At 64.7% G+C, this 23,971-nt stretch overlaps 2 protein-coding genes across 6 annotated transcripts in view; both read right to left on the bottom strand.

The window, feature by feature from the left end:
• Nucleotides 1-670: 670 nt before the first annotated feature.
• On the bottom strand, nt 671-19,512 carry FASN (fatty acid synthase). The gene is made up of 42 exons (XM_057536088.1): nt 19,355-19,512; nt 17,268-17,405; nt 16,320-16,472; nt 14,887-15,060; nt 14,472-14,672; nt 14,235-14,357; nt 14,034-14,149; nt 13,809-13,943; nt 12,709-13,171; nt 12,436-12,623; nt 12,158-12,347; nt 11,414-11,508; nt 11,147-11,281; nt 10,839-11,042; nt 10,575-10,690; nt 10,154-10,326; nt 9,890-10,081; nt 9,728-9,808; nt 9,426-9,611; nt 9,061-9,240; nt 8,781-8,984; nt 7,839-8,143; nt 7,136-7,528; nt 6,889-7,053; nt 6,674-6,792; nt 6,432-6,586; nt 6,074-6,277; nt 5,751-5,901; nt 5,486-5,664; nt 5,281-5,400; nt 4,962-5,084; nt 4,629-4,852; nt 4,349-4,550; nt 4,062-4,213; nt 3,858-3,949; nt 3,498-3,649; nt 3,159-3,404; nt 2,728-2,916; nt 2,226-2,456; nt 1,893-2,113; nt 1,707-1,805; nt 671-1,617 (listed from the first exon to the last, which is right to left on the bottom strand). Exons 2-42 carry the CDS (start codon nt 17,392-17,394, stop codon nt 1,228-1,230), a joined length of 7,548 nt encoding a protein of 2,515 aa, XP_057392071.1. The 5' UTR covers nt 17,395-17,405; nt 19,355-19,512; the 3' UTR covers nt 671-1,227.
• A 3,924-nt stretch (nt 19,513-23,436) lies between these two features.
• The window catches only part of CCDC57 (coiled-coil domain containing 57), a 113,915-nt gene continuing 113,380 nt past the window's right edge, over nt 23,437-23,971 (bottom strand). For all 5 annotated transcript variants that reach the window (XM_007185906.2, XM_057536815.1, XM_057536816.1 and 2 more), the window contains one exon: nt 23,437-23,656. In XM_007185906.2, the coding sequence (XP_007185968.1) occupies nt 23,454-23,656 (203 nt within the window). In that variant the 3' untranslated portion in view covers nt 23,437-23,453. The remainder of the gene's footprint in view (nt 23,657-23,971) is intronic.

Raw genomic sequence — 23,971 nt, 5'->3', positions numbered from 1 at the left:
AGTGGGCCTGCTCCCCTGGTCCCAGATTCAGTCCTGGCCCATTGCAGGGCCCACCTGTCTCCCTGCTCCAGCTCACCTCTGCTGTTGGCCCAGAAGCTTCCAGCCCAGTGTGTCCACCTCATCCCTCGGCTTGGTGACGTTCAGATGCTCAGGGGCCTCCCTGCCCCACTACTTCCTTCCATGCAGCCTTCATTCCTTCTGCCTAAACCTGTGTGATGGTCAGTCTTCTGCTGGACTAGGCCAGTTAAGCACTCACCTAGGTGTTGCTGTGAAGGTATCTGGTCCGTGTGCTTCACGTCTATGATCAGGTGACTTCAAATAAAGTTTACTCTCAATAATGTGGGTGGGCATCCTCCACTCAGTTAAGGCCCAGGAGAGAAAACCTGAGGTTTCCCTGACGGATATGGAAATCTGGCAAGGGTACCCTAGGGGGTACCCCACAATTAGGCCAGTGGATTATCAGACTGCATACCTGTCTTCTCCTGGTCAAGCTTCCCTGATAGAGGGGCCCCTGCCTCAAGGTGTCCAGCCTGCTTTCAGGAGCCAGGCGTTGCCCCCTCCCTCCTGCTGGGAGCAGAGGGTGGTCTCCTCCAGGCCACCAGGACTTGGCCAGGACAGCGCAGGCTCACAGGGCTGGTCAGGGAGGAGGGAAGAAAGGATGCCCAGAGGCCAGAGCGCACGTGCGGTTTAATCGTGGGGAGGCTCCAGAGTAGACAACATTTCTACCAGGTTGGTGTAAAAATGAAACAGGGTCCAGACATGGTTCTTTACACAGACAATTACAGTAAATTTCAAAATCCAAGCAGCAGTTTGAATGTTGTTTCTTGAAAAATGAACACAGACGAATAGGGTGGGTGCCCAATGCCCGGGGCTGCTCCGCTCCACTGCCGGCATCATGGGGCCCCGGCCCGGCTCCCGCGCGCTGGCCTCACAGGTGGACCAACCGGCGTCTCCCAGGCGACCCAATAAATAGGAGAATCCAAACGGAGAAACGACAAATGGACCCGCGTGGCAGAGCCCGCGCGATTCAGGAAGCTTGGCCTGGCTGGCGGCTCAGCCGACTCTTCACAGACCGGGCAGGTCTCCGAGTCGGCGGCGCGGGTCCCAGCCCCGCGCCCAGGGCAGCCGGGGTGGGGGGTGGGAGAGGGGAGGGCACTGGTCCTACTGGTGGCTGCACGTGGGGTGTGGGGGCCGGCGGGGTGGGTCCCACATGCAGGACCCTCTGGCCTAGCCCTCCCGCACGCTGACACGTGGCTCGGCCAGGGAGCTGTGGATGATGCTGAGGATGGATTCCAGGCCGCTGCCCTCCAGCAGCGTGCGGTGGTCACCCTCAATGACGTGCACAGACACCTTGCCGTCGCACACCTGGGACAGGTTGTAGTCAGCGCCCAGGTCCTCGCCGTAGGTGCCGCCTGTCTTGGCGCGCAGCAGTGTCACGTTGCCATGGTAGGTGGCCTGCGGTGTGTACTTCTCGGCTGCCCGCAGCTTCTGGTAGAAGGAGCGCGCCGCAAAGCGGACGGCATGGCGGTCCAGGCCCGCATGGCTCTGTGCGATCAGCTCCACGGCGGCCGCCACGCGCTCCTCCAGGCCCTCGAGGGGCAGTAGCGCCTCCAGCACCTGGAGGACAGGACAATGAGTGGCGCCAGGCACAGGAATGGGGGGCAGGGGTGTCGGGAGGCCCGGCCACGCGGTATCTGCAGACTCACCCTGCCGTGCTCCGCGTCAGTGAACTGCTGTACGAAGAAGCACATGGCCTCGGCCTCGGCCTCCGCCTCGCAGCCAGGGGTCATCTTGGCGCGGTAGCTCTGCAAAGGGAGGAGGGGCTGCTGCAGTGGCGGCACAAGGGGCTGGGACTCCAGACCTGGCCCCAGGGGCGCCGTTGCCGCCCTCACCTGCGTGTAGGCCAGCACGTAGGTGTGCGAGCCATCGAACAGGAAGAGGCTATTGTTCGTGGGGCCGGCGCTCTGCTGTGCCTGCAGCTGTGAGCACATCTCGAAGGCCACGCAGGCCCCATAGGAGTAGCCAGCGATGCGGTAGGGCCCCTCTGGCTGCACCTGCCTGATGCACTCGATGTAGTAGGTGGCCAGGCTCTGGATGCTGTCCAGGGGTGCAGCTGCAGGGACAGCACGAGGCTTAGCCCTCGTCTGGACGTGCATGTCACCCCCAACCCACTGGGGGACGGAGGAGGCCCGCTGTGGGGACGGCCCCGCAGGACCCTGACACACCTCCCGTGCACTGCAGGCCGTAGGTGGGAATGCTGAGCTTGGCAGCCAGGCTGTGGAACACCGTGATGGAGCCCTCGATGGGGTGCACCAGGAATAGGGGCCGCTCGGAGCTCTGCACAGAGTTGAGCGGAGTCAAGGTCGGGCCCTCAGGGTTCACCAGCAGGGTGCTCAGGTTCAGCTGGGCCTGCTGCCGGGCCGGGCTGTCCTCCTTGGGTGTGGGGGCCACCAGCTCTGTGAAGAGGGGCAGATGCCAGGGAGGGCTGGGGCCACATGGGGTCCCCTGCTACAAACCCCCAGCATGCACACATATACACGCACACACCTGACTGGGGCTGCTGGTGGCTAGGGCAGGAGGTGGGTGGGGGCACTGGGCTCCCACTGAGGGTCTCTCAGGACGGGGCCAGATGGACGAGCCCTGACCTGGGGACGGTCCAGGCTGCTCACAGGCCAGCAGCACTGAGAGGACCTGTGCTGCTTCGGGGATACCCCTCTCCACACCTACCATCAGCTGTGCCAGCCTGTGAGGAAAGTTCCTGCAGCTTCCGGAGTGTGAGCTGCTGGATTTCGCGCATGGACAGCACCCGGTCATGTTCTCGCTCCAGCATCTGGCGCACCTCCACGCCCATGAGTGAGTCTAGGCCCAGGTCTGCCAGTGAGCTGTCCAAGTTGACAGTGGCCAAGTCACGGATGCCTGGGGAGAGGCACTCAGTTGGCAATGGGGGATGGGCCTTGGTGGGTACTCTACCCTGGTGGCTGGGTCTTCACAAACCATCATCACTATGGTCACGGCACGCAGCACCCACCCAGCTCTGCACAGACCACCTGTGTCTCTCCCTCCATGAGCAAGCCGGCATGCCCCCTTCTGCAGCCAGGGAGACCAGACTCAGGGGAGCTGAGTGTCTGCCAGTTGGGGGGTGCAGGGTGCTCCCTCACCCAGGATGTGAGCCACAGCCTTCACCAGGTCCTGCTGGCTGCCGCCGTCACCATGGGCTGCGGCCTTCTTCTCCGCCAGCACAAAGCTGCTCAGGACGGGGTGGGGCTGGTTCAGGAAGAGGTCCAGCACCTCCATGCAAGAGATGATGCGTTGGGGCAGCGTCCCGCCAATGACTGTGTCGTTGGTACCCATGGTCTCCAGCACGACGCCCACATCGCCAATGGCGCCCCACTGCACGGCGAGGCCTGCGGGTGAGGGAGGGTGGGGGGCTGGGGTGAGAAGGGGCACAAGTGAGGGTGGCACCGCAGGAGTGGAGGAGGAGGGGTGGGCGGGCCCACCTGGGAGGCCGTCATGCCGGCGCTTCTCACATATGCGCTCCATGGCGGAGTTGGCGAACCCGTAGTTGGTCTGGCTGGCGTTGCCACGCCCGCAGCTCACCGAGGAGAAGACCACGAAGTAGTCCAGCTCGGGGCATGCCTCGCGGGTCACCCTGTGGGTTCTTGAGTCACCCCCAGCCGGCCTCCCCAGCCCACCGGCTGACATGCCCAGGATCCCTGGCTCGCCTGCCAAACCGCCTCCACTTCCCCGGACCCTTGGTTCAGACCCCGGCAGAGGCCTGTGGCCTGGTCTCTGCACAGCAGTGTGAGGGCCGTGTGGGGGAGGGCTGGGAGAAGGAGAGAGAGAAGGGAGGAGCCCACCTGTCCAAGTTCAGGGTGCCACTGTACTTGGGTTTGTTGACGTCCTGGAAGAACTCAGGGGTCTGGTTCTCCAGCATGGCGTCTCTCAGGACCTGGGGTGAGGGGATCTTAGCACCTGCCTTTGCCCCAGGGCTTTGGAGGGCTTGCTCGGGGCGGGGGGCTTCCCTGGGCAGCTGGCTCCAGCCCCTTTAGAGCCGTCCTCACCATGGCCAGGTTGAAGACGCCTCCTACAGGCCCAAGCTGGGTGGCCTCAGTGATAAGGCTCCGGGCACCATCCAGCGAGTTGGCGTTGCTGGTGGACACCAGGACCTGCACACCCTGGCGTCTCCACTCACGGACCTGCCTGGCCTGGTAGCCTGCGGGACACAGATGGTGGGGATGGGCAAATCAGGGCTCTGGCCCTAAGCCCAGGTGCCCGGAGAGCAACAAGAGGGGGAGCTGACTGAGGCCTCTCCCACCGCCCCACCCTCGTGCTCCCTGGGGCCGGTCACCTGTGCGGATCCCAGAGCGGGAGGTCAGCACCAGCTTCTGGGCCCCTCGCAGCATGAGCCACTGGGACAGCTCTAGGCCAAAGCCACCCAGGCCCCCTGTGATGATGTAGGTCTTGTGGGCTGGGCAGTAGGTCTTGGACAAGGCTGCCGTCAGGGTGGGCTTGGTCCCTTGCAGCACCGCCTCCTGCTCCTCCTCGCGCACCTGCAGCCCAAGCAGCATCCCTGTTCACACACTGCCGGCAGGGGCCGGAGCTGGGGGTGCCTGGGGCCCCCTACTCACCTGGAGGACAACTTTGCCGATGTGTTTGCCCTGGGCCATGTAGCGGAAGGCGTCCTCCACCTGGGTCTTGGGGAACACGGTGCGCTTGAGGGGCTGCACCACGCCGTCCCGGATGCCTGCCTGCAGCAGCGCCGACACCTCCCGCCAGGTGGCGCTGTCTTCGTCAAAGATTGCGTCCAGCAGGATCCCGTGGAAAGTCACGTTCTTCAGGAAGATGGCCATGCCTGGACAGGTGGGCAGGTGGGGGCCTCACCACTCAGCTGACAGCCCACCCTGTGGACCCCCGCTCTGCCCAACAGCCCCCTGCCCACCCGGCCTGCTGCCCAGCCTCACCCAGGGGGTGGTTGTTGGAAAGGTCAAATTTGCCAATTTCCAGGAATCGACCATGCTGGGCCAGGCACCGCACGCTGGCCTGCAGCTTCTCTTCCGCCAGGGAATTCAGGACGAGGTCAACACCTTGGGGTGGGGGGGCAAGAGGGGTCCTCACAGTCAAGACCACTGCCCAGCCACCGTGGCACAAGTCCGGAAGGCCAGACCCTGTCCCTGCCTGGGCCGGTGTCTCCTCCAGCTTGGCTGGAGAGGGGGGGATGGGAGGAAGAAGGGGCTGAGAATATGGGTGGATGGTGGTTGGCTAGTGATGGGAACCACTCACCCTTCCCGGCCGTGTGCCAAAGCACGTGCTGCTCGAAGGATGTGTCCCGGGAGTTGGCAAAGCTGGCTTCGTTGAGCTGTGGGAACCTGGCCTGGAGGTATGCCCGCTTTTCAGCTGACCCTGGTGGGGAGAGACGCTGCTGGTAAGTCTGGGCTTCAGGCGTTGGAGGGGCAGTCCTGGGCTCTGGGAAGGGCTGTAGGCTTACCCACGGTGGTGAAGACGCGGCAGCCCAGGCTGAGAGCGATGGCAATGGCGGCCTGACCCACACCGCCCGAGCCCGAGTGGATGAGCACGGTCTCCCCAGGCTGCATGCGTCCGCGTACTACCAGTGCGTAATAGGCTGTGGTATAGACGACGGGCACTGAAGCTGCCTCCTCCAGGGTCCTATGGGCACAGCGCAGGGGTCAGTTCTGGCCTGACCCCTGGCCACATCCATGTTGGGACCCAGGTCACAGCCCTGACTGACTCACCAGTTGGAAGGCACGTCCCACAGGAAGTCCTGAGACACCAGAATGGAGGTGGCCAGGCCTTCGGCGGGCACCAGCCCCATCACACGCTTGCCTCTGGCATCTCGGCCGGAGAACTCCATGCCCAGCATGCAGTCTCGAGCGACCCATTTTCCTGTGGGCAGATGGCGGATGAGGCCCTTATCTCCCCAGGAGGACCCCAGTGTGTGAGCTTGGGTTCGAGGAGCCTCCCAGGTTCCTGAGCATTGCGGGGTGAGGACCCCCTCTTCCCAGGTCCTGGCCCCGAAGGTCTCTGTTCTGGTCCCCCCACTGTGTGCTGCCTGTACCTGGGATGGCATCGGGGGACAGCTTGCCCGTGGCCAGCATGATGTCTCGGAAGTTGAGGGAGGCATAATAGATGGTACAGAGCTGGACTCCAGAGCCAGTGGGCTGGGCGTGGCGCAGAGGAGAGCAGACCCAGCGGATGGAGGAGAGGTCCCCTCGGGTGAGGATGTTTACGAAGGCGTGCTCCGTCTGCTCCTCTGGCCGCTCTGTGGGTGACAGAAAGTGGAGCTGCCACAGGGTCACGTGCAGCCCTGGGCTGGGCAGGGCTTCCGGCCAGGGTCCCCCTGCCCTCTCCTTCTCAGCCCACCCAGCTGCGAGGTGAGGAGCCTGGGGGGGCAGGGCGGCACATTGGGGGCTCACCCTTCTCCAGTGGGAAGTGGCGGAACGCCCCCCAGGCCCCGTCCCGGTAGACGTTCATCACCAGGTCCCCCTGCAGCACCTTCCGCAGCTCCAAGGAGTTTGGGTCCATCTCAGGGATGGGGGACGTGCTACTGAGGTTGGACACCAAGACGCACCTATGGGCAGCCAAACAGGTGAGGGGAAGCTGGGGGGGGGGCGTGGAGGGCAGGAGCAAGGGGCATGCAGCTCAGTGGGCATCTCACCGAATCTGGTGCCCGCCAGGCTCTTTTCGGAGACAGTTCACCATGCCCACGACACCTGAGGTGGTGCAGCCAACGGCCATGAGCCACACGGGCCGGGAGGAGGAGTCAGCCAGGATGTTCTGTAGAACGAGGGAGGGGTTGGCTTCTGGGGGCTCCCCAGGCCCCAGCGTTGGAGCTGCGTCAGTCAGGCCTGGCCAGGGCTGGGAGGGACTGACCTTCAGTGAGTTGACCCATCCGAAGCTGGCGTCCTCCACGGACAGGAAAACTGGGCTGTCCTGCGGGGCCGGCCGGCGGCACAGGAAGAGCACAGAGCCGTAGAAGGACCTCTTCAGGGCCACCAGGTGCAGGGATGCCCCAGTAAATAGGCTCTCCCACTCGTCCTGTGCGTTGGGGGGTCAGTGCTCGGCAGCCTCCTGGCCCCTCCCCATCCCAGCCCCTCCCCATCCCGGCCCCGCCCCACACCTGGCTCAGGAGGTGCTGCCCCCCTTGATGCGGCTCAGAGCAGGTGAGAAAGGCGACAGTCTCCCCCAGGGAGTAACCTCCGAGCAGCGTGTGCAGCAGCAGGAAGCCTCCCTCCTTCAGGGTAGCCGCCATGTTGCCGACGGCCGTGGCCGGGTCACCAAGGGTGGCCAGGGCACAGTTGCACACCAGGAGGTCAGCCCTGCCCAGGCTGCTGGGGGCCGGGTCCACAGGGTCCCACTGGCCCTGGGTCAGGTCGAGCTGCTGCAGCTTGGCTTGGGCAACCTCCAGGGCCTGGGGGTGGCGGTCAGTGGCTATGTAGTCCAGCTGCATCAGGGGCTGGGTGTTAAGCAGCGCCGGGATGCGGGAATACAGTCGGCCGTCACCAGCCAGCACCTGGGGTGGAATAGCTTCTTGGATCAGCTGCCACGGGGCAGGCGCACCCACCCCCTCAGCTGGGCGTCTCCCAGAAAGACCCACCCACCAACTCCGCTGAGGCCACTGGCCAGCGCTGCCCTGTCCACAGCACCCGCGGAGCCCACCTCAGTCCCTTCTCTGTGCCCCTTCCCCTTCAGTGTCTGAGCGGCCTGAGCACCATCTCAAGCTGGGCGACCTCGCGTCAGAGGGGCCCCGGCCCTCCTTATGCTTGGGGCTGCCCGCGTCTGGGTCCACATGCACAGTGCTTGCCTCTGCGCTCGGCACCCACCTCCACCACCTTCATTCTGAGGCTGGCCGTGTTCTCCAGGGCAGTGTCCACGCACGCCTTGAGCGCTGGGGAGTCGAGGAGGCCGCTGAGCAGGGGGTCGTCACACAGCAGGGGCCTCTCCTGGGCCAGGACCTGGCCCAGTTCCTGCTGTAGGTTCCCATTGAGTTGCAGTTGGCAGGCGGCGGCCAGCAGCCGAGGCAGGCCCTGCTGCGGGGCCTCCTTGGGAGCCTGGGCACTGTCCAGCCCGGGCACCACCATCTTCATCCCCTGCTGGGCCACCTTTGTCTGCAGTGCCTGTGCCAGCCCTGGGGAGGAGAGAGACGGGTGCTAGGGAAGAGCCTCAGCTGGGCTGGGGTTCCTGAAGGTCCCCCAGCAACTGGTGTCTGCCTGGAGCAGGGACTCGGAGGTAAGCAGGACCCACCGCCCGGCTCTGCCCACTGACAGCAAATAGAGGGACGGAGTGGGCAGTCCAGTCCTCCAGGGCTAGAAACTGGCATCTACCATCGGGACCACTAGGTGGGTGAAGGGCTGCTCTGCCTCCCACCCAGGTGTGAGCCCCACAGAGGGTGGATTCTGCAGAGGGCGGGTTCAGTGCCTTGACAGCCCTGCTGCCCCTCCCCAGCTCCCCCCACCCATCAGCTTGGGTGTGAGCCCTGTGTAGGGAGCTGTCTCATGGCATTACGCCTGTGCGGCTGGCTGGGGGCACAGATAGGAGGGAACGAATCTGTCACCTATGTGTCCTAGGCCTCCTCTGAAGACATCAGCTCTGGGAGGGGGGAGCCAGGCCTGGGGGCACTCACGAGGGGAAGGCAGATGTGGGCTCCACATGAAGGAGGGGCTGTGACGGGGCGATGAGGGGAGGTGATGAGCTCCCCTTTGCCAGACTGGGCACAGGAACTGGGAGCTGGACCCCGGGATGAAGGGGGTGGGCGCAGGCCTCACCCCTGCACAGCTGCAGCTCCTCCTGCAGGGCCAGGCTCCCAGCCAGGCACCCGCTCTCCACGTGCGGTGTGAAGCAGAACTTTTCCAGGATGGGTGCCAGCTGCTCCTGCTGTCGCCGAGGGGCCACCGAGGCATGGAGCCTCGAGACGTGGACGCTGCCGGCCACTATGCTGTTCAGACACCTGTTCACTACCACGTCGGCCACTGCGGGGACATGCTGGGTAAGTGTGGGCAGCGCCTGGCGCAGGGACACAAGTGTGCGGGGCCAGGGCAGGGCTACCTTGTGTCTCGCCCTGCAGCGCGTACAGCTTCTGCCGGTGGGTGGTGGGGTCGATGTGGATGGCGGTGATGCGCGTGGGCAGGCGCAGGTTGCGATGGCCCGGGACCAGGAGGGACATTTGCAGCATGGTATCCAGGAAGGTCACCCAGTTGTCCTTCCACAGCAGCCGGCCTGTGTTACCTGGGGTGGAGGGACCGTCAGCTCGGCCAGGTTGGGTCTCTCCCCCAGTGGGCCCTCTCCTGCATGTGGCCCCCTCACACCAACAACTGCCTTCCCTTCACCCGGCTTGGGCATCTAACGCTGGGCAGCAGGAGTTAGCCCCAAAGCACGTTCCTGGGTATAAAGTGGGGCCTCCTTGCACCCACCTTCGAGGCTGGCCTCGAGGATGCCCTGGAAGTGGGGGCCGTAGTTGTAGCCCCGCAGCCGCAGCTCCTTGTACACGTCGCTCTGGCTCAGGTGGAACGCAGCAGTGGGGTCTACAGGTGTGGGGTCCGTGCCATACTGGTTGTCAAAGACCCTGGGATCGGGGTCCTTCCACTGGTGTATCTGCCCTGTGGGCGGGGGTGGCAGAAGGGCCTGAGGGCAGGGCCGGGCTGAGCTGGCAGCCAGGGTCCACCCAGAGACCCCCACCAGGGACTCTGCAGCCTGGGCGGGTGCCGCTGCTCACCGCTCACGATCAGGTTGCCGCTCTCAGACACCTCGAAGGTGCACGAAGCCTCCAGAAGCCGCACTTCCAGGGCCACGGTCCCTGCAGGCAGCAGGGTCAGAGGTCAGCAGCAGGGGTCAGCAGGCAGCACTCCCGCCCCGCATCCTGAGCCGCCTGCCTCACCTGTCTTGGGCAGGATGGTGGCCTGGTGTAGCGTCACGTCCTCGAACACCACAGGCACCTGCTCCATGTTTTGGTCCAGGGCTCGTGCCAGCGTCTTCCAGACCAGGAATAGGTAGCCAGTGGCGGGGAAGATTACGCGGCCGTCGATGCAGTGATCCAACAGGTAGTGGTCAGGGGTCTCAGGGCTGGCATCTGTGGGGCATGGGCCTTAGTGCCAGCGACCAGGAGGAAGGAGCCGCCCCCGCCTGCCCGCATCTCACTCACCGATCTTATAAACAGTGACAGAGGAGCAGCTGGAGCCGCTGGGGAAGTCCTCCACGGCGGGCACATCCCAAGTCTGGCTGTGGTCCCACTTGATGTGGGGGGAAATGAGGGGGGTCCCCCGGGGAGCCGGGAACTCCACGGGTGGGAACAGACCGTTGGGGTTGATGTCAATGCTGGAGGGTGGAGAGGGGAGATGTGAGGAGCACACTTGTCCCCGGGACCACCCTGCTATACCCACTGCCGACCCACTGCCAACCATTCTCTCCTAAGAGCCCAGGGATGACCGAGACAGGGTGGGGTGGGGGCTGCAGCGAGGGTGTGACGGTGGCCCAGCACCCACAGGCCCACTTCCTGGGGACGATCTCAAGGCCAGCCTGTGGCTGAGGGGCTCCCAGGGGTCAAGCAGGGAGAGGGGACACACCCCATCAGGTGGAGCCTGCCCACGTTGCCGAGGAAGAACTCCAGGTTGTCCCTGTGGTCCTTCTTCATCAGCGGGATGACGGTGCAGCTGGACTTGAGGCCTCTCTTCAGGATAGCCTGCGAGGCAGAGACAGGCTGGGCCTCCCTCTGACTAGCTCCCACCCACCCCCACAAGGCCACACAGAGCCCGGCCAGCCTGCCTCCCTGCCATGCCCCCGACCGCCATCCCTCCTGGACCTGACCATCCTGCCCCACCAGCGCGCACCTGCAGCAGGGCATGGGGGGCGATCTCCAGCACCACGGCGTGCTCAGGCACGTGCCTCAGTGCCTCTTGGAATAGCACGGGGCTCACCAAGTTGTTAACGTTGTACTCAGCTGAGAACGTGCGGGCCAGGCGGCCCTGCCACTGGTCCTCGGGGATGGAGGTACTGAGCCAGCACGCGGAGCGGGGCCGTGGCTCCCGGATCACCTGCGCATACGGCCAGGCTGGGTCGGCGTGAGGGAGCTTGGGCCTGCCTGCCCGCCTGTCCTCCGGGAGGCCCCCGCCAGGCAGCCCGTGGGGCAGCAACCCACCTTCTTGAGGGCCTGCAGCAGCGCAGGGGCGATGGAGTCCATGAAGTAGGAGTGGAACGCTATGCCACCTGTCCGCACCTCCTTGGCAAACACACCCTCCTGCTTCAGCTGCTGCACGAACTCGGACATTGCAGCCTGGGGTGGGGGCGGGGAGGGGGCAGGGGCGCTGGACGAGCAGTCCTAGGCCTGTGCCCGGCTCCCCATGCAGAGCTCACCCTGAGGGATAGGAGGGGACTTGGGGATGAGGCCTCGCCTCCCAGGGCCCACCTGAGGTCCGGAGATGGTCACAGAGTCCTCGGAGTTGTGGCAGGCAGGCACGATACCAGGGGGGCAGCGCCGCTTACACTCTTCCCAGGACAAGCCTGAGGGCAGAGACAGCCTCAGAAGGTGGCCACAGGGAGCCGGCACCCTCACTCGGCCCCTCCCCAGGAGGAGGAAGACACTGCCGGGGTGGCCCTAACGACAGACAGCGGCACCTTTACGAGGAGCTTTCACCCCTGCCGTGTCTGATCTCAGGCAGAGGTGTCGTTAATGCTACCCCACAGGTGGGAGCCAGTTTCGGCTCAGTACTGACGCCAAAGGCTCCTATGTCTGACCAACCACAGAGGACCTTGGCCTCACTCTCCTGCCAGTCCCTCAGGCTTTCTCGGGTGTCCTCCCATCCCCAGCCCTGTCTGCCCGAAGTGCGAACAGGCCCACTCCTTCCCCTGCAGCCCCCTAGGGGTTTAGCTCAGGCTCATGGGAAAACCAGGCTGGCCTCTACTGATGCCCATGGGCAAGTGTGCCGAGCACCAAGGCCATCAGGCTCGGGGAGGCCATACAGGGCACACTGGAACAGGCTGTCAGGGTCGCTCTCACCCTGAAGTGAGGAGGACGGTGGCTGGCGAGTCACCCCAGGACCTTGCCTCTGCCCAGCACCAATGTCGAAGGTGCCAGCGTAGACGTCCCCTCCCACGGAGACCCTCAAGCCCATGGGTGGAGTGGGGTGGGGGAGCACAGGGCAACACCTACCCACAGCTGCCATGGCCCCGGGCGGGATGTTGGCCTCCTTGATGCACTGGGCCCTCCAGTAGGCAGCGAGGACAGCCTCCTCCTGAGAGAGGCAGCCGTCGGCGTAGCCGCAGGCCACCTCGCCCAGGGAGTGCCCAATGATGCCGTCAGGCCGCAGGCCCATGGAGGTCAGCAGGTCTATGAGGGCAATCTGGGGGAACAGGGTGCGTCACGCCAGTCCCGGGGACGCCAGGCTGACCGCCCTGCCGGCCCGCTCACCCCAGACCCCAGGGGTGCACCTGGATGGCAGTGAGGCTCACGAAGGACTGGACGGTGTCATCAAAGGTGGCCTCATCTGTGCTCAGCAACAGGTCCGACACCTGCAGTCCCAAAGGCTTCACGGCCTCGTCTGAGCGCAGGATGGAGTCGCGGAAGCTGTCCAGGCGCATGAGGCTCAGCCCCATCCCGCGCCACTGTGCGCCCATCCCTGTCCCAGTGAGAGGCGTCAGGGCAGGGCTGTGCGGCCCTGCCCCCACTGCCCTCGGGGACAACCTGGGGAGCCGGGGGCTCACCGGAGCAGATGAACCAGAGCGGGCGCTTGCCAGCCGGCACCTGGTGCACCTCCTGGTCGCCGCCCTGGCCGCCCAGCACAGTGTAGCCACGAAAGGGCATGGTGGCCATGGGGGTGGCCGCGATGTCGTTGAGCATGCTCACGAAGGCCAGGTCCTGGCTGTGCTGGAGGCCCTGCTCCAGCAGGCCCTGCACAGCCTCAAGGGTGCGCCCGCTGGCCCGCAGCAGACGGGGCAGGGCAGAGTGCGGGGCAGGCGGCGGGGGCAGCTGGGAGTTGGGCCGGAGGATGACATGCACGTTGGAGCCGCCGAAGCCAAAGGAGTTGATGCCCACATTGCCCCCGAGAACGGGCAAAGGCCGGTCCACTACCTGTAGCTGCCCGTCTTGCAGTGCTGGGATCTGGGGGTTCGGGCTGTGGAAGTGCAGGTTGGGGGCCCAGACCCCGTGCTCCAGGGACAGCAGCACCTATGGGTGCCTAATGGTCAGTGGGGTGGCCAGCCCCGGGCTCCCTGCCCTGCTGGTCAGGGTGGGCTTCAGGTACTTCCCTTCCTGAGGACACTCTGAGGCCACCTGCCCACTGCAACAGACTTCCTTCCCCCAAGCCTTGCCCAGCCCCAGTGCAGTGGTCTGGTGACCAAGCCGCAGGCCCCTTCCCCTCTCGGCCTTGGGCCTCACCTAGGGCCCCTGCCACCTCCAGACTAATGACCGTGGATCTAGACACAAAGGTCCCTCAGCCAGACCCCACCCCAGGTCCCGATCTAAGAGCTGCGGACAGGTGGCTACAGTGACCCAGGGAGCCTGAGCAGTGGTGACCTGGATGCTCTGGGTTACCAGCTGGTCAGCAGGCCATGGGGAAGGGCAGCCCCGAGAGGTGGGGCCGCCCCGCTGCGTCCGCACCCTCTGGCTTGGTCTCCTGTGGAGCAGTACTGGGCAAAATGTCTGGCCCGGTGAACTAGGGCAGGGAGTGGCTACATGCTGGCACCCTGCTCTCTGGGTCTCAGCGGCCCCCACCCCACAGCACAGCCTGTGGGGATCCTCCCCCGACCGGGCAGCAGGAAGCTGAGGAGGCAGGGGCAGGCTGGCCCCAGACCCGCCCGCCTACCTTGACCAGTGCTGCAAGCCCTGAGGCGGGCTCCGCGTGCCCCATGTTTGACTTGGTGGACCCGATCAGCAGAGGGTCCTGGCGGGTGGCACACAGGGCCCGCGTGATGCTGTTCAGCTCCTGGGGGTCGCCCACCTGTGGGGGACTCAGGGAGGTCAGGGCTCCACCCCGGCGCCTCTCCGGCGTGGGGTGTGGGGTGTGCACAGGGCCAGGCAGGGCTCTCACCTTGGTGCCAGTGCCATGGGCTTCGATATACTCCAGGGACTCAGGGGTCAGCCCGGCCGACTCGTACAGGGAGCGGATGAGCTGCTCCTGCACCTCTCCGGAGGGGAAGGTGACTCCTGTGGGCGGGGCCAGGCCTCAGCACACCACCAATCACCTAACCGTCTGCAGCCCCACCCTCACCCTGCCCGGGCCCGCTCCCACCTTGCTCTTTGAAGCCGTCAGTGTTGGTGCCAGCATTGAGGATGGTGGCGTACACCCGTCGGGCCAGGGACTTCTTGGTCAGCAAGACGGCCACCACAGCCTCTGCACGGCAGTAGCCGTCCCCTGGGGGCAGAGGGCACCTCAGGCCTAGGAGCTCAGGGCAGAGCTCAGGGGCTGGTGTAGGGTGAAACGGGGGCTGGGGGTGCTATCCTGTGCTCCCACGCCCTCCGCCCTCACCTGCTGCATCAAAGGACTTGCAGGAGCCCTCAGGGCTGAGCATGCCCAACTTCATGAACTGCACCGAGGTGTTGGGCTTCAGCAGGATGTTGATGCCCCCCACAACGGCCGCGGGGCACTCTCCACTGCGGATGGCCTGGTAGGCGCTCTGCAGGGCCAGCAGGCTGGAGGAGCAGGCTGTGTCCAGGGCAACGCTGGGCCCTGCAGGCAAGGGCATAGTGCAGCTGTGGGACTCCCCCAACCTTGGGGCCCTGGCAGCTTTAGCAGGTGCCCTCCATGTGGAGCCTATGACACCGGGACCTTGCCCCTGCAGGCCTTCCTCGGAGAGGGGAAGTCAGAGTCTGGAAGGTCTCAGTTGCCGTCCGGCCCCACCCTGCCCCAGTCTGAGGCCCAGAGGAGCTGTGTGTGCACCCACCTTTGAAGTCGAAGAAAAAGGACAGGCGGTTGGCCATCATGGCGCGCTGGCAGCCCACCATACTGTAGCCCATGAGGGTCTCAGGGTCTCGACTCAGAGCCTCTGAGGCCTCAGAGCTGCTCACACCCACCCAGACACCGGTGTTCGTCCCACGAAGGGAAGCTGGGTTGATGCCTGTAGGAGACAGAGGTCAGCCCTAGCTGCTGTGACGCGCCCAGCCCACCACCCAGCTCTGGGAGGTGAGGCTTCGTCTCTCAGCCTCTCTGGCTTGGGTGAGAGGAGGCTCCATCTCAGCCTGACCCTGGAGGGGACGAGGTGGGCCAGGGAAAAGAGAGCAGAGCCACAGTGGGGCGGCCAGCCCAGGTAGGGCTGAGAACGGATAACCAGGTCACAAGGAACCGGGGCCCAGGCACGGGCGGGGTGCCAGGTGGGGCTCCAGGCTCTGGGTCAGGCAGCGGCCAGAGACAGCTGGAGGTGGGGACAGAGGGCAGCATTGTCTCTAGGCTACTCCCCTGGCCCCTGGTGCTGCTGGCAGGGTCTGGTGAGCCCTGAGGGCGGCCTGCCCTGGGCGGGCCAAGATAAGAAGACAGAGAGAGACAAAGGCCGAGTGTCCAGGCTTGGGAAGGAGGGAGGGACACTGGCCAGCCCCTGGGGAGCAGCATCCAAGGTCTCCCGGTGGGGCCTGGGCAGTGGAAAGGCCTCCACTTTCCCCTACCAGGGTCCTCTCACCTCCCCTCCACTCCACCCCAGGCAGCACGTGTCCATGACCCCGTCACGCTCAGTGTCAACCCCAGAGACTACTTAGTATCTGCTGCAGGACAAGAGACTGCAAGGTCAGGATACCCACCCTGTGGACCACAGGTGGGAGCAGGCAGGCCCCAGTTTCCCCCTCAGAGCTGAGCTCTCACTACTCACCTACTGAGGGGCCTCACCCACATGGCAGCCTCCCCTCTCCCACCTGGCAGGACTTCTATGTCCCTGGTGTCCCTGGGACAAGTCTGTGCCCCGGGACAAGGGGCAGCTGGCCTCGAGGCACTTGTCCAAGGCCAGACACAACCTGGCGGAGGACAGTGTGGAGGGCAAGAGTCCTGGGGCCAAATCTCACCTCCTACTCTGCCTGGCACCCTGCCCTTGCCCCCAAGATCAGCCATGCAATGGGGAGTGAGGTAACTGGGGCATTAGGACAAGCCTGGGACACCTCTGGTGTGCACTTGTGAAACGTGACCTGCCCAAGGCAAATGCCTCCCCAGCCCATCGGCCCCAGACCAGGACTCCGCTCCCTCCTCAACAGCTTCTATGTTTCGGATGTTTTGTTATGAACACGTGCTGCTCTTAGAAGCAAAATGGAGAAACGCTTTCAAGAGGGGCAGCAGGAACCCCAGGGATGGGCCCTCAGAAGTCCCAGGTTGGCTGTCAGCCTCCTGATGACCCACCTCCGTCCACAATGGCCTCATAGGTGACCTCCAGAAGCAAGCGCAGCTGGGGATCCATTGTGTTCGCCTGCTTGGGGTGGACCCCAAAGAAGGAGGCGTCAAACCGGGACAGGTCCTTCAGCTTGCCTAACCGCCGGGGCAGGCCATACAGTCCTGTGGAACACACGCAGATGGAGGGGCCAGCCACGGAACCTCACAGCCCCGAGTGACTGACAGTGGCGTCCCTGCGGCAACAAGGAGCCAAGGCTCCCCGGGATGGGTGGGCCCACTTCTGAGAGGGGGCCCTAGGGGCAGCCTCATGGGTGGTGCCCCAGAGCACAGCACTGGGGGGGGGGGGAGTGCCCCCTCCTCCTACCCACCACTGTCCTGTCCCGGCTGGAGACCCCCTGCCTGGCCTGCCACTGGCCCCAGAGGCTGAGGCCAGGCCAGGCTCCGCCACACTGACTCACATCCCGTAGATCAGGTAGAGCCGCTCTGCAGAAGAACCTACTGGGCGTGAGGGAGTCAAACCAGCTTCCTGGGAGAGCCTGATGTCTTATCTGACAGTTTGGGACACGTGGGCCAGCAGTGGCTGGCTAGGCTCTGCAGGGACCAGGTGGTGGGCAGTGGGGCCGGAGGTGCTCACCCACCTGGCCTGGCCCTGGATCTGCCCCCTAGCAGCTTACCTAGCTCATCTGTGAAGTGGGCAAAGACCATGCCCAGGGCCAGCCCTCAGTCTCCTGCGGACTGGAGTTCAGTCCCTAGCCCACCGGCCAGAGGCCCCAGTTTCTCCCTCGCCCTGAGCCTTCTCCTGGCACCATCTCGCAGGAAGAGCCCGCAGCGTGGCCTCACCTTGGGTGACCGTTGGCTCTGCAGGTGGGACGGGAGCTCAGGCCAGAGCGGGCCTGTCCTGGTAGCTTGGAGACTGTGTACCCAGCGGCAGCGAGAGGAGAACCCAGGCCCACTTACCTGCCTTCCACCGCCTGTCATCATCCGTCACCATGTCCACACCGCCGATGAGATTGGCCCAGAACTCCTCCAAGTTCTCCGACTCAGGCAGCTTCCCGGACATGCCAGCGATCACCACCTCCTCCATGGCTGCTCTCTCTGCAGGGAGGGTGGTGTGGGGGTCCGGACACTGGTCAACCTCAGCTCCCACATTGCCAGTCTGCAGCCTCACTGGAGGCCCAGCTGCTCCCCCGGCCCCAGCTTCCTGACCCCCCTCCTCCATCTGGCTCACCCAAGGGTCTGAGAGCAGCAGCTCAGAAAGCCCCACAACAAAGATCCACATGGCCAGCTCCTGCGCTGTGTGCCAGCCGGGACGGATGCCCTGGGTGAAGTATGTGTACGGTGGTTGGGAGGCGGGGAGTCCACTCTGGTCCAGCCTGCCTGCACCTCTCACTGGGAGTGTTGGGCTCTCTGGGCATTGGCCCTGGCCTGGGATGACCCCAAAACGGCCCTGCTGCAACTCCCTGCTGCAGTGGTCCCAGGAGGGGGCCTCACAGTGGGAGGCAGGCAGGGCCAACCCAGATAAGGGCCCAAACCCTTCCTAGGAAGGGGCTGCCTGGCCGTCAGCCTATTAACAGCTGGCTAAGGGAATTTAGCAGGTGAAGGAGAAAGGGCAAACATGGGGGTGAGAAGGGGCACCCACGCTGACTGGCCGACTCTGCACTCAGCACCCCACACTGTCCTCCATGCTGGGGCCAACGGCTTGGGCACTGAGAGTGCCAAGGCCTGATGGGGCTCTGGGGCAAAATTGGTCCCAGCCCCACGGTGGACAGACCCAGCCTGTATGGCCGCTCCAGTGAGCTCCGACCTGGAGAACTACTCCTGGTCAGGTGCCAGGCAAGTGCTACCCAGACCCACACACCTGCACAGGTTGAGGCCTCAGAGTCCTGCTTGCCAACCTCCACGCAGCCTGCCTGCCTACCCAGACCCAGGTCCCCAAGGCGCCAACGAGGGAGCCTAGACTACCCTGAGACTGTGGGTCCAGGATGGAGGCTCCTGTACAGCCCCTAAGGAAGGGGGCAAGGCCAGGGTTGATCCTGCACACTTCCGCCAAGGCTCCAGGGCCTCATGGCGCTAATGACCGCTGGACTCGCCAACCAGCGGCCCTCCAGCGTCTCTCTGAGCAAGGGAAAACACAAGCAAGTGGAGAGCGCGTCTTCCTTGGGTGCCCTGATCTCCCTGCTGTCCCGGCAGAGAGGGAGCCCCCTCCCCCAGCGCCAAATAAAGAGCCCTTTGCCGGCCCAGAAGCACCAGCTCCCGGGGAGCCTGCTTCTCCAGAAAGCGCCCGCTCTGTTTTCCCCCTACTTGCTATTCACGCGGAGTCCGGCGGGACGAGGCAAGGGGGTGGAGACCCCTGCAGAGCGCACGGCCTCGCATGCGCCGCCGCGAGGCTGTACGGGGCAGGAGCCGCTCTCCCCCCAGAACTTCGGGGGCTCCAAACGGAGCCCACGTGGTGGGGAAGCCGTCCTCATCCGGCCCCGCGCTTCCTCCACCCACCACCCTCCTTTCTTCTTAGGCCCTCCGGTCGGCTGAGACTCGGCTATCCCGCACCCGGAGGTGGGGGGACGCCGGGGATGGAGGGGCTCGGCGGCCTGGCCCGAAACGAGGCCCTTGTGGGCGGCGGGAGCTAGGCGCACAACGGGCGGCTGGGGGCTCCTACAGGCCCTCGAGGGTCCGCAGCCGCCCGGCCCAGCCCAAGACCAAAATGGCTGTTCGCGGCTCTCTTGGGCGTCCGCCCCTCGCCATCCGCCCACCTGCCCCGCCGGGCCTGGGGCATGCCGCGAGGGCCTTTCGCCGCCCGGCCTCGGGCGCCCCGTGGGGCTCGAATATCCAGACCGGGGGCTCGGACCCCGAGACCAGGGCAGGCTGTGCGGGGCGACCCCTCACCACTGGCGCGCCAGACGACGCGCGCCCAAGGCCGGAAGATGAGGGCCGGCGGCGCCCCCTCGAGCCTGACCGCACCACCCACGCCCCGGCCCCTGCCCGGCCCCAGGACTCCGGTCCCCGGCAACCAACTCCCGACCCCGGCCCGGCCTGGCCGCTCGTACCTGGTCTGGGCGCGGGCGGTGGCGTGGGCGGCGGAGGGAGAGCGAGGATGGAGCGCGCGGCGGAGGGGAGGCCGGGCCGCTTCCGTCTCTCTGGCTCCCTCTAGGCCCGCGCCGGCGCTATTTAACCGCTGCCGTCCCCGCGCGGACACGCCACATGGGCTGACAGCTTGGCTGCGCCGCCCAGGCCAATGAGCGTCAGGGCTGCGCCCCGGGACCAGGCGCGCCGCCGCCAGTGGGGTGATGCCGCGCGCCGCCGCCGGACGCCGGGACTCTGCGCGGGGGCGCGCCAGGGGGGCGCCGGGCTGGGGACCCCGGGACTCGGGGGGCGCCGGGGCGGGGCGCAGCGTCACCCCCGCCCCACGACTTCCCTTCTGCGCCCCACGCCTCCCGGGGCCGCCCCCACCCCCGGGGCCTCGGGGGCCACGTGTGCACGGCGCGCAGTGGAAACGGGACGGGGCTTGCTTGGGTCACTCTGGGGGTTATACTGGGGCCACACTGGGGGCCGGACGGACCCCCGGGCCTAAGGACTGAAGGGCCGGCGTCCGGGCCGAGCAAAGCCGGGCCGGGGGCGTGGCTCGCTCTGCAGCCGCAGCCAATCGGGGGCCGGGGGCGTGCGCGCTGGACCAATGGCGGCGCGCGAGTGGGCGTTGCTAGGCGATAGGGTGATGGGCCGGGCGGCCCCTGGTGCTGCGCGGGCCGCAGCGGGCGAGGGCGGTCGTTGACCCGGCCGAGGGCGCCCCGCGCGGGGTTACTGCCGGTCACCGCAGCGCAACGCGGCTGGTCCTCCCTGCCTCGCCTCCCAAATTCGCAAGGCGGGCGCGGGAACCGGGGGGACGCTCCCGAGGCCGGGCGGGGGCTCCCCGCAGCCGGCCGCGGGGACGGGGCGCGGCCATCTGGCCAGCGGGCTCTGTACGGACACCTCTTGGTGTGATTTGAACAAAGGATTCTCCCTGGGCAGAGGCACTCGCGCGCGCACGTGGCCATTCTCACCCGCGGGCGCGCACACGCACCGGCGGAACTCTGCGTCTCCGCTCACCGGCGCGCCCTCCTTTGTAATTCCCCTGCTCAAATGTTTACCGAATGTACAAAAAACCCTTAACTTCCAGACCAGAAAGAAACAGACATCCCGTCTTGGGGTCAAGTGAGAGTCCAGGAAGACGGCCCTCCCGGCCTGGTGGCCACGCCCTGCACCGCCCTGGCTACCTTCTGGGGCCACAGACAGACCCTTGTGAGGCCAGAGGAGCCCTGGCAGTTCCCTGGGGCTAGTGCCCCGCAGCCTCATTGTCTTGAAATCAAACGCTGCTGCGCTCCTCGCCTGGCTCCTTGGCAACCCCTCTTGCCTTGCCCTCGGAAGCTCAGGGGCTGTCAGTGGAGTGTGGCACTGTTCGCGGATGTTCAGGAACAACACAGAACGGGACTGGCACGTCAAACCAGACAACATGGCTTCACGTGGCCACACGCCGCCCCTCCCCCACCCCGACACACACACACACACACACACACACACACACACACACACACACACACAGTGCTCCCTAGGCCCCCAGGTAGTCCCAGGGCAGCTCCATACTCCCTGCTCTATTCTTCCCCTTGGCTTCATCGTTGGGGGCTTCTGGTTCGCACACTGTGGAATAAAGGGCAGGACAGGAAAAGGGGAGAGAGGGCCCCGAGATCCCACAGCTGAATTGCTGTCCTGAACAACCTTTCTGTGGGATTTTCTTTTCCTTCCTACTTAAGAGCTTTTCAGACACCTGGTAACCTGGACCAGGAGAGGCTGGACCGTGCTGCACAAACACCCTCAAACCTTGGTGTCTTTTTTTAAAGACCACGTCTTATTTATTTAAAAATATTTATTTATTTAGGCTGCGCCGGGTTTCAGTTGTGGCACTCGGAATCTTTGTTGTGGCATGCGGGATCGGCATGCAGGATCTAGTCCCCCCACCAGGGATCGAACCCAGGCCCCCTGCATTGGGAGCATGGAGTCTTACCCACTAGACCACCAGGGAAGTCCCCAACTCCTGGTGTCTTAAGCTTTCCTAGGCTCACTTCCTGCTGGTCAGTGGGGCTCTGCTTACTGCAGCCTGCCAGGACCCCAGGTGATGGGACGATTACAGGCTGGGTGGTTGGGATTGAGACCCTGGTTTGCACCACAGAGGGCTGGAGACTCATGGGCTCTGAAGTGCTTCTAGGGAAAGCAACAGGGCATCTCTCCTCACTTTTTCATCTAAAGGAAGTCATGGCAACACCTCACTTAAAGGGCCACATGCCAGACACAGCAGAGCACACAGACCCCTGCCACCCGGCAGCAAAGCTCTTCCCAGCGTGCTCCTTCCTGGCACATCAGAAGCGACCTGCCATTGCCTCCGCAGCTCCCCAAGCACTGCGCCCAGCATGAGCAGTGCATCTGTGGTTAGGACATCAATATGCCTGTGTAAATTTTGATCTTCCCTCATTCCACAGAGATCAAAGCCTGAAAACCTGATAAACAAGATGACATTCATGAAAGGTACACTTTCAAAGGGACCCGTGGGGGCTCTGCCCCCAGGGAGGCCAGGCCGGGCACCCAAGCATCGCTGGAGATCCTCATGGGGAGGGGCTGCCCACCTCTGCACCCAGCCGGGGTGCAGACCGGCAGGCCACACTCCTCGAAGGGCTGCCCTCTGCTCCTTCTTGGCGGGGGGACAGCTGTGAGTGAGGCAACGCTCTCCTCTTCCACAGAAACGGGCCCCCTCGGGAGGGCCGCCAATTGGCCACAAGCACACTGGCTGCCTGTCTTGTTCCAGGCCCTGTGAGTCCGGACCAGGCCCCAGGTGATGAGCCTGAGGACCATGTGGGCCGCTTTGGGTCCCCACCCCCGCAAACACCACCGCGCACCCCCTTCGGGAGGAGAGGCCAGCGACAGACATGCCCTGCAGGGCAGGCAGCCAGCGCTCAGGGCTGGGAGTGAGCTCTGCGCAGACCTACTGCGTGCCCGGTAGCTCCCCACAGCTTCTCTGTTGCTCCCTGTCTGATTTCAGCCCAAGTGGGAGGCCTGAGGCTGGCAAGGAGGCCAGGAGGCCTCTCCACGGGCCTGGGCCGCCGGAACGACTGACCGTGTGAGCAGAAGTGTGGCATTTGCAGAGTGCCGCCACGGTACCAGGCCTGGGTCTAGGCAAAGCTTCCTGGGCACACACCCGCCTCACGCCTGGCCCCTACACGGGGGCTGCGAGACCCCCATCCTGACACAGAGGTGGTGCAGCTGGGCCAAGAGCAAAAGTCCAGGATCATCAACCTGCAGCTGCTGGGCTGGAAGTAAGAATGCAGCTCTTGCCCCTCTGTCAGGCCTCCCTTGGGCACTGCGAAGAGGAGGGCACCCGTGCAGCTCTGAACGCCTGAGCCACGTCCCACCCCATGAATTGGGAGCCCCTTCTGTAGATGGCTGGGCTTTTTTGCCCATCTGCAGAGTTCCCTCAGTCCCCACGTGGACCAGGGAGGCTCAGCCCTGGTCGTAGAGTGAACCCCAAAACCCACATGTTTGTAGCAGGGTCTGTGGAGAGCTAAATACAGAATTTTACGCTATGAGATTTCCTGCTCACTTGTGTGTGACATCTGTAGTTCAGGATTGTAACTGGCTCTCTATTTTACACTAAAATATAAACAGAGTAGCATGTGTAATGATGCCAAAAGCACTCACAGTCGAACCTTTGAATCACAAGAAACCTGGCCACGAGAGCCACACATGCAAAGCCCAGGAAATCTTTTACTGTCCTTCCCAAGTTAAAAGAACAATTCGGGGCTCTGCGATCAGTCCATGAGGTGCCTTAGCAGCACTGGGGAGGCTGCTCTTCAGTTCACTGTTCCCACCCATGCGCGTGCGCACACACCCACACACACATGCACACACACACACACACACATACCCCTGATATGGAGATAAAGCCACCAAGGAGGAGGAGGGGGAAGAGATCGAGAGATGGATTGGAAGGGAGGAGGAAGGGGAAAAGGGGAGGGGGGAAGGGGGAAGAGGAGGAAGGAGGGGATGAGAAGAAGGGGGAGGGGGAGGGGGAAGGGTGGGGGAGGGGCGGGAGGGGGAGGGGCGGGGAGGGGTGGTTCGAGGAGGTCAGTCCTTGGAGTTGTAGTTACGAATCTTGGGGGGCCGCTGGCAGCCTTTAGGTTTTGCAGGATGAGCCCTGGGGTGTCTGGCAGGCTTGCCCCTTGCTTGGGCTTTCATCTTCATCCCTTCGACGGCAAAGGCCGCCCATGGCGCCACGGGGCTTCCCTTGGGGTGTTGGAGGCTGTAGGCTGCTGGAGGTGCTGGGTGCTCTAGCAGGTGAAGAGAAAGGAGGGTGCATCATCATGGGGCAGGAAGGGGCAGGACGCGGTGCATACAGAGAGCTGGATTCACTGAGTGCAAGTGGCTGAGCTGCTCACCAGCAGGAACCAGAGACCCCATGCCTTCCCTGGTTCCTTGCGTGGGCCCATGCAGGCCAGTGTCCTGCTGGGGCAACAGCTGTACCTGGGGGTCCTGGCCCTGGTGTCCCCGCACAGAAGGTCTGTGTGGACACGTGCTCTCCAGATGCTCTGCAGGGCCTGGGCCTGCTCCTCCATTGGGCACTCAGGACATTTGGCCCTGAAAAC

The sequence above is a fragment of the Balaenoptera acutorostrata genome, chromosome 20, assembly GCF_949987535.1.
Source record: "Balaenoptera acutorostrata chromosome 20, mBalAcu1.1, whole genome shotgun sequence".
In the NCBI taxonomy this organism is placed as follows: domain Eukaryota; kingdom Metazoa; phylum Chordata; class Mammalia; order Artiodactyla; family Balaenopteridae; genus Balaenoptera; species Balaenoptera acutorostrata.
Note: the sequence above shows the minus strand (reverse complement) of the source record. Positions and strands in the feature narration are given on the sequence as shown.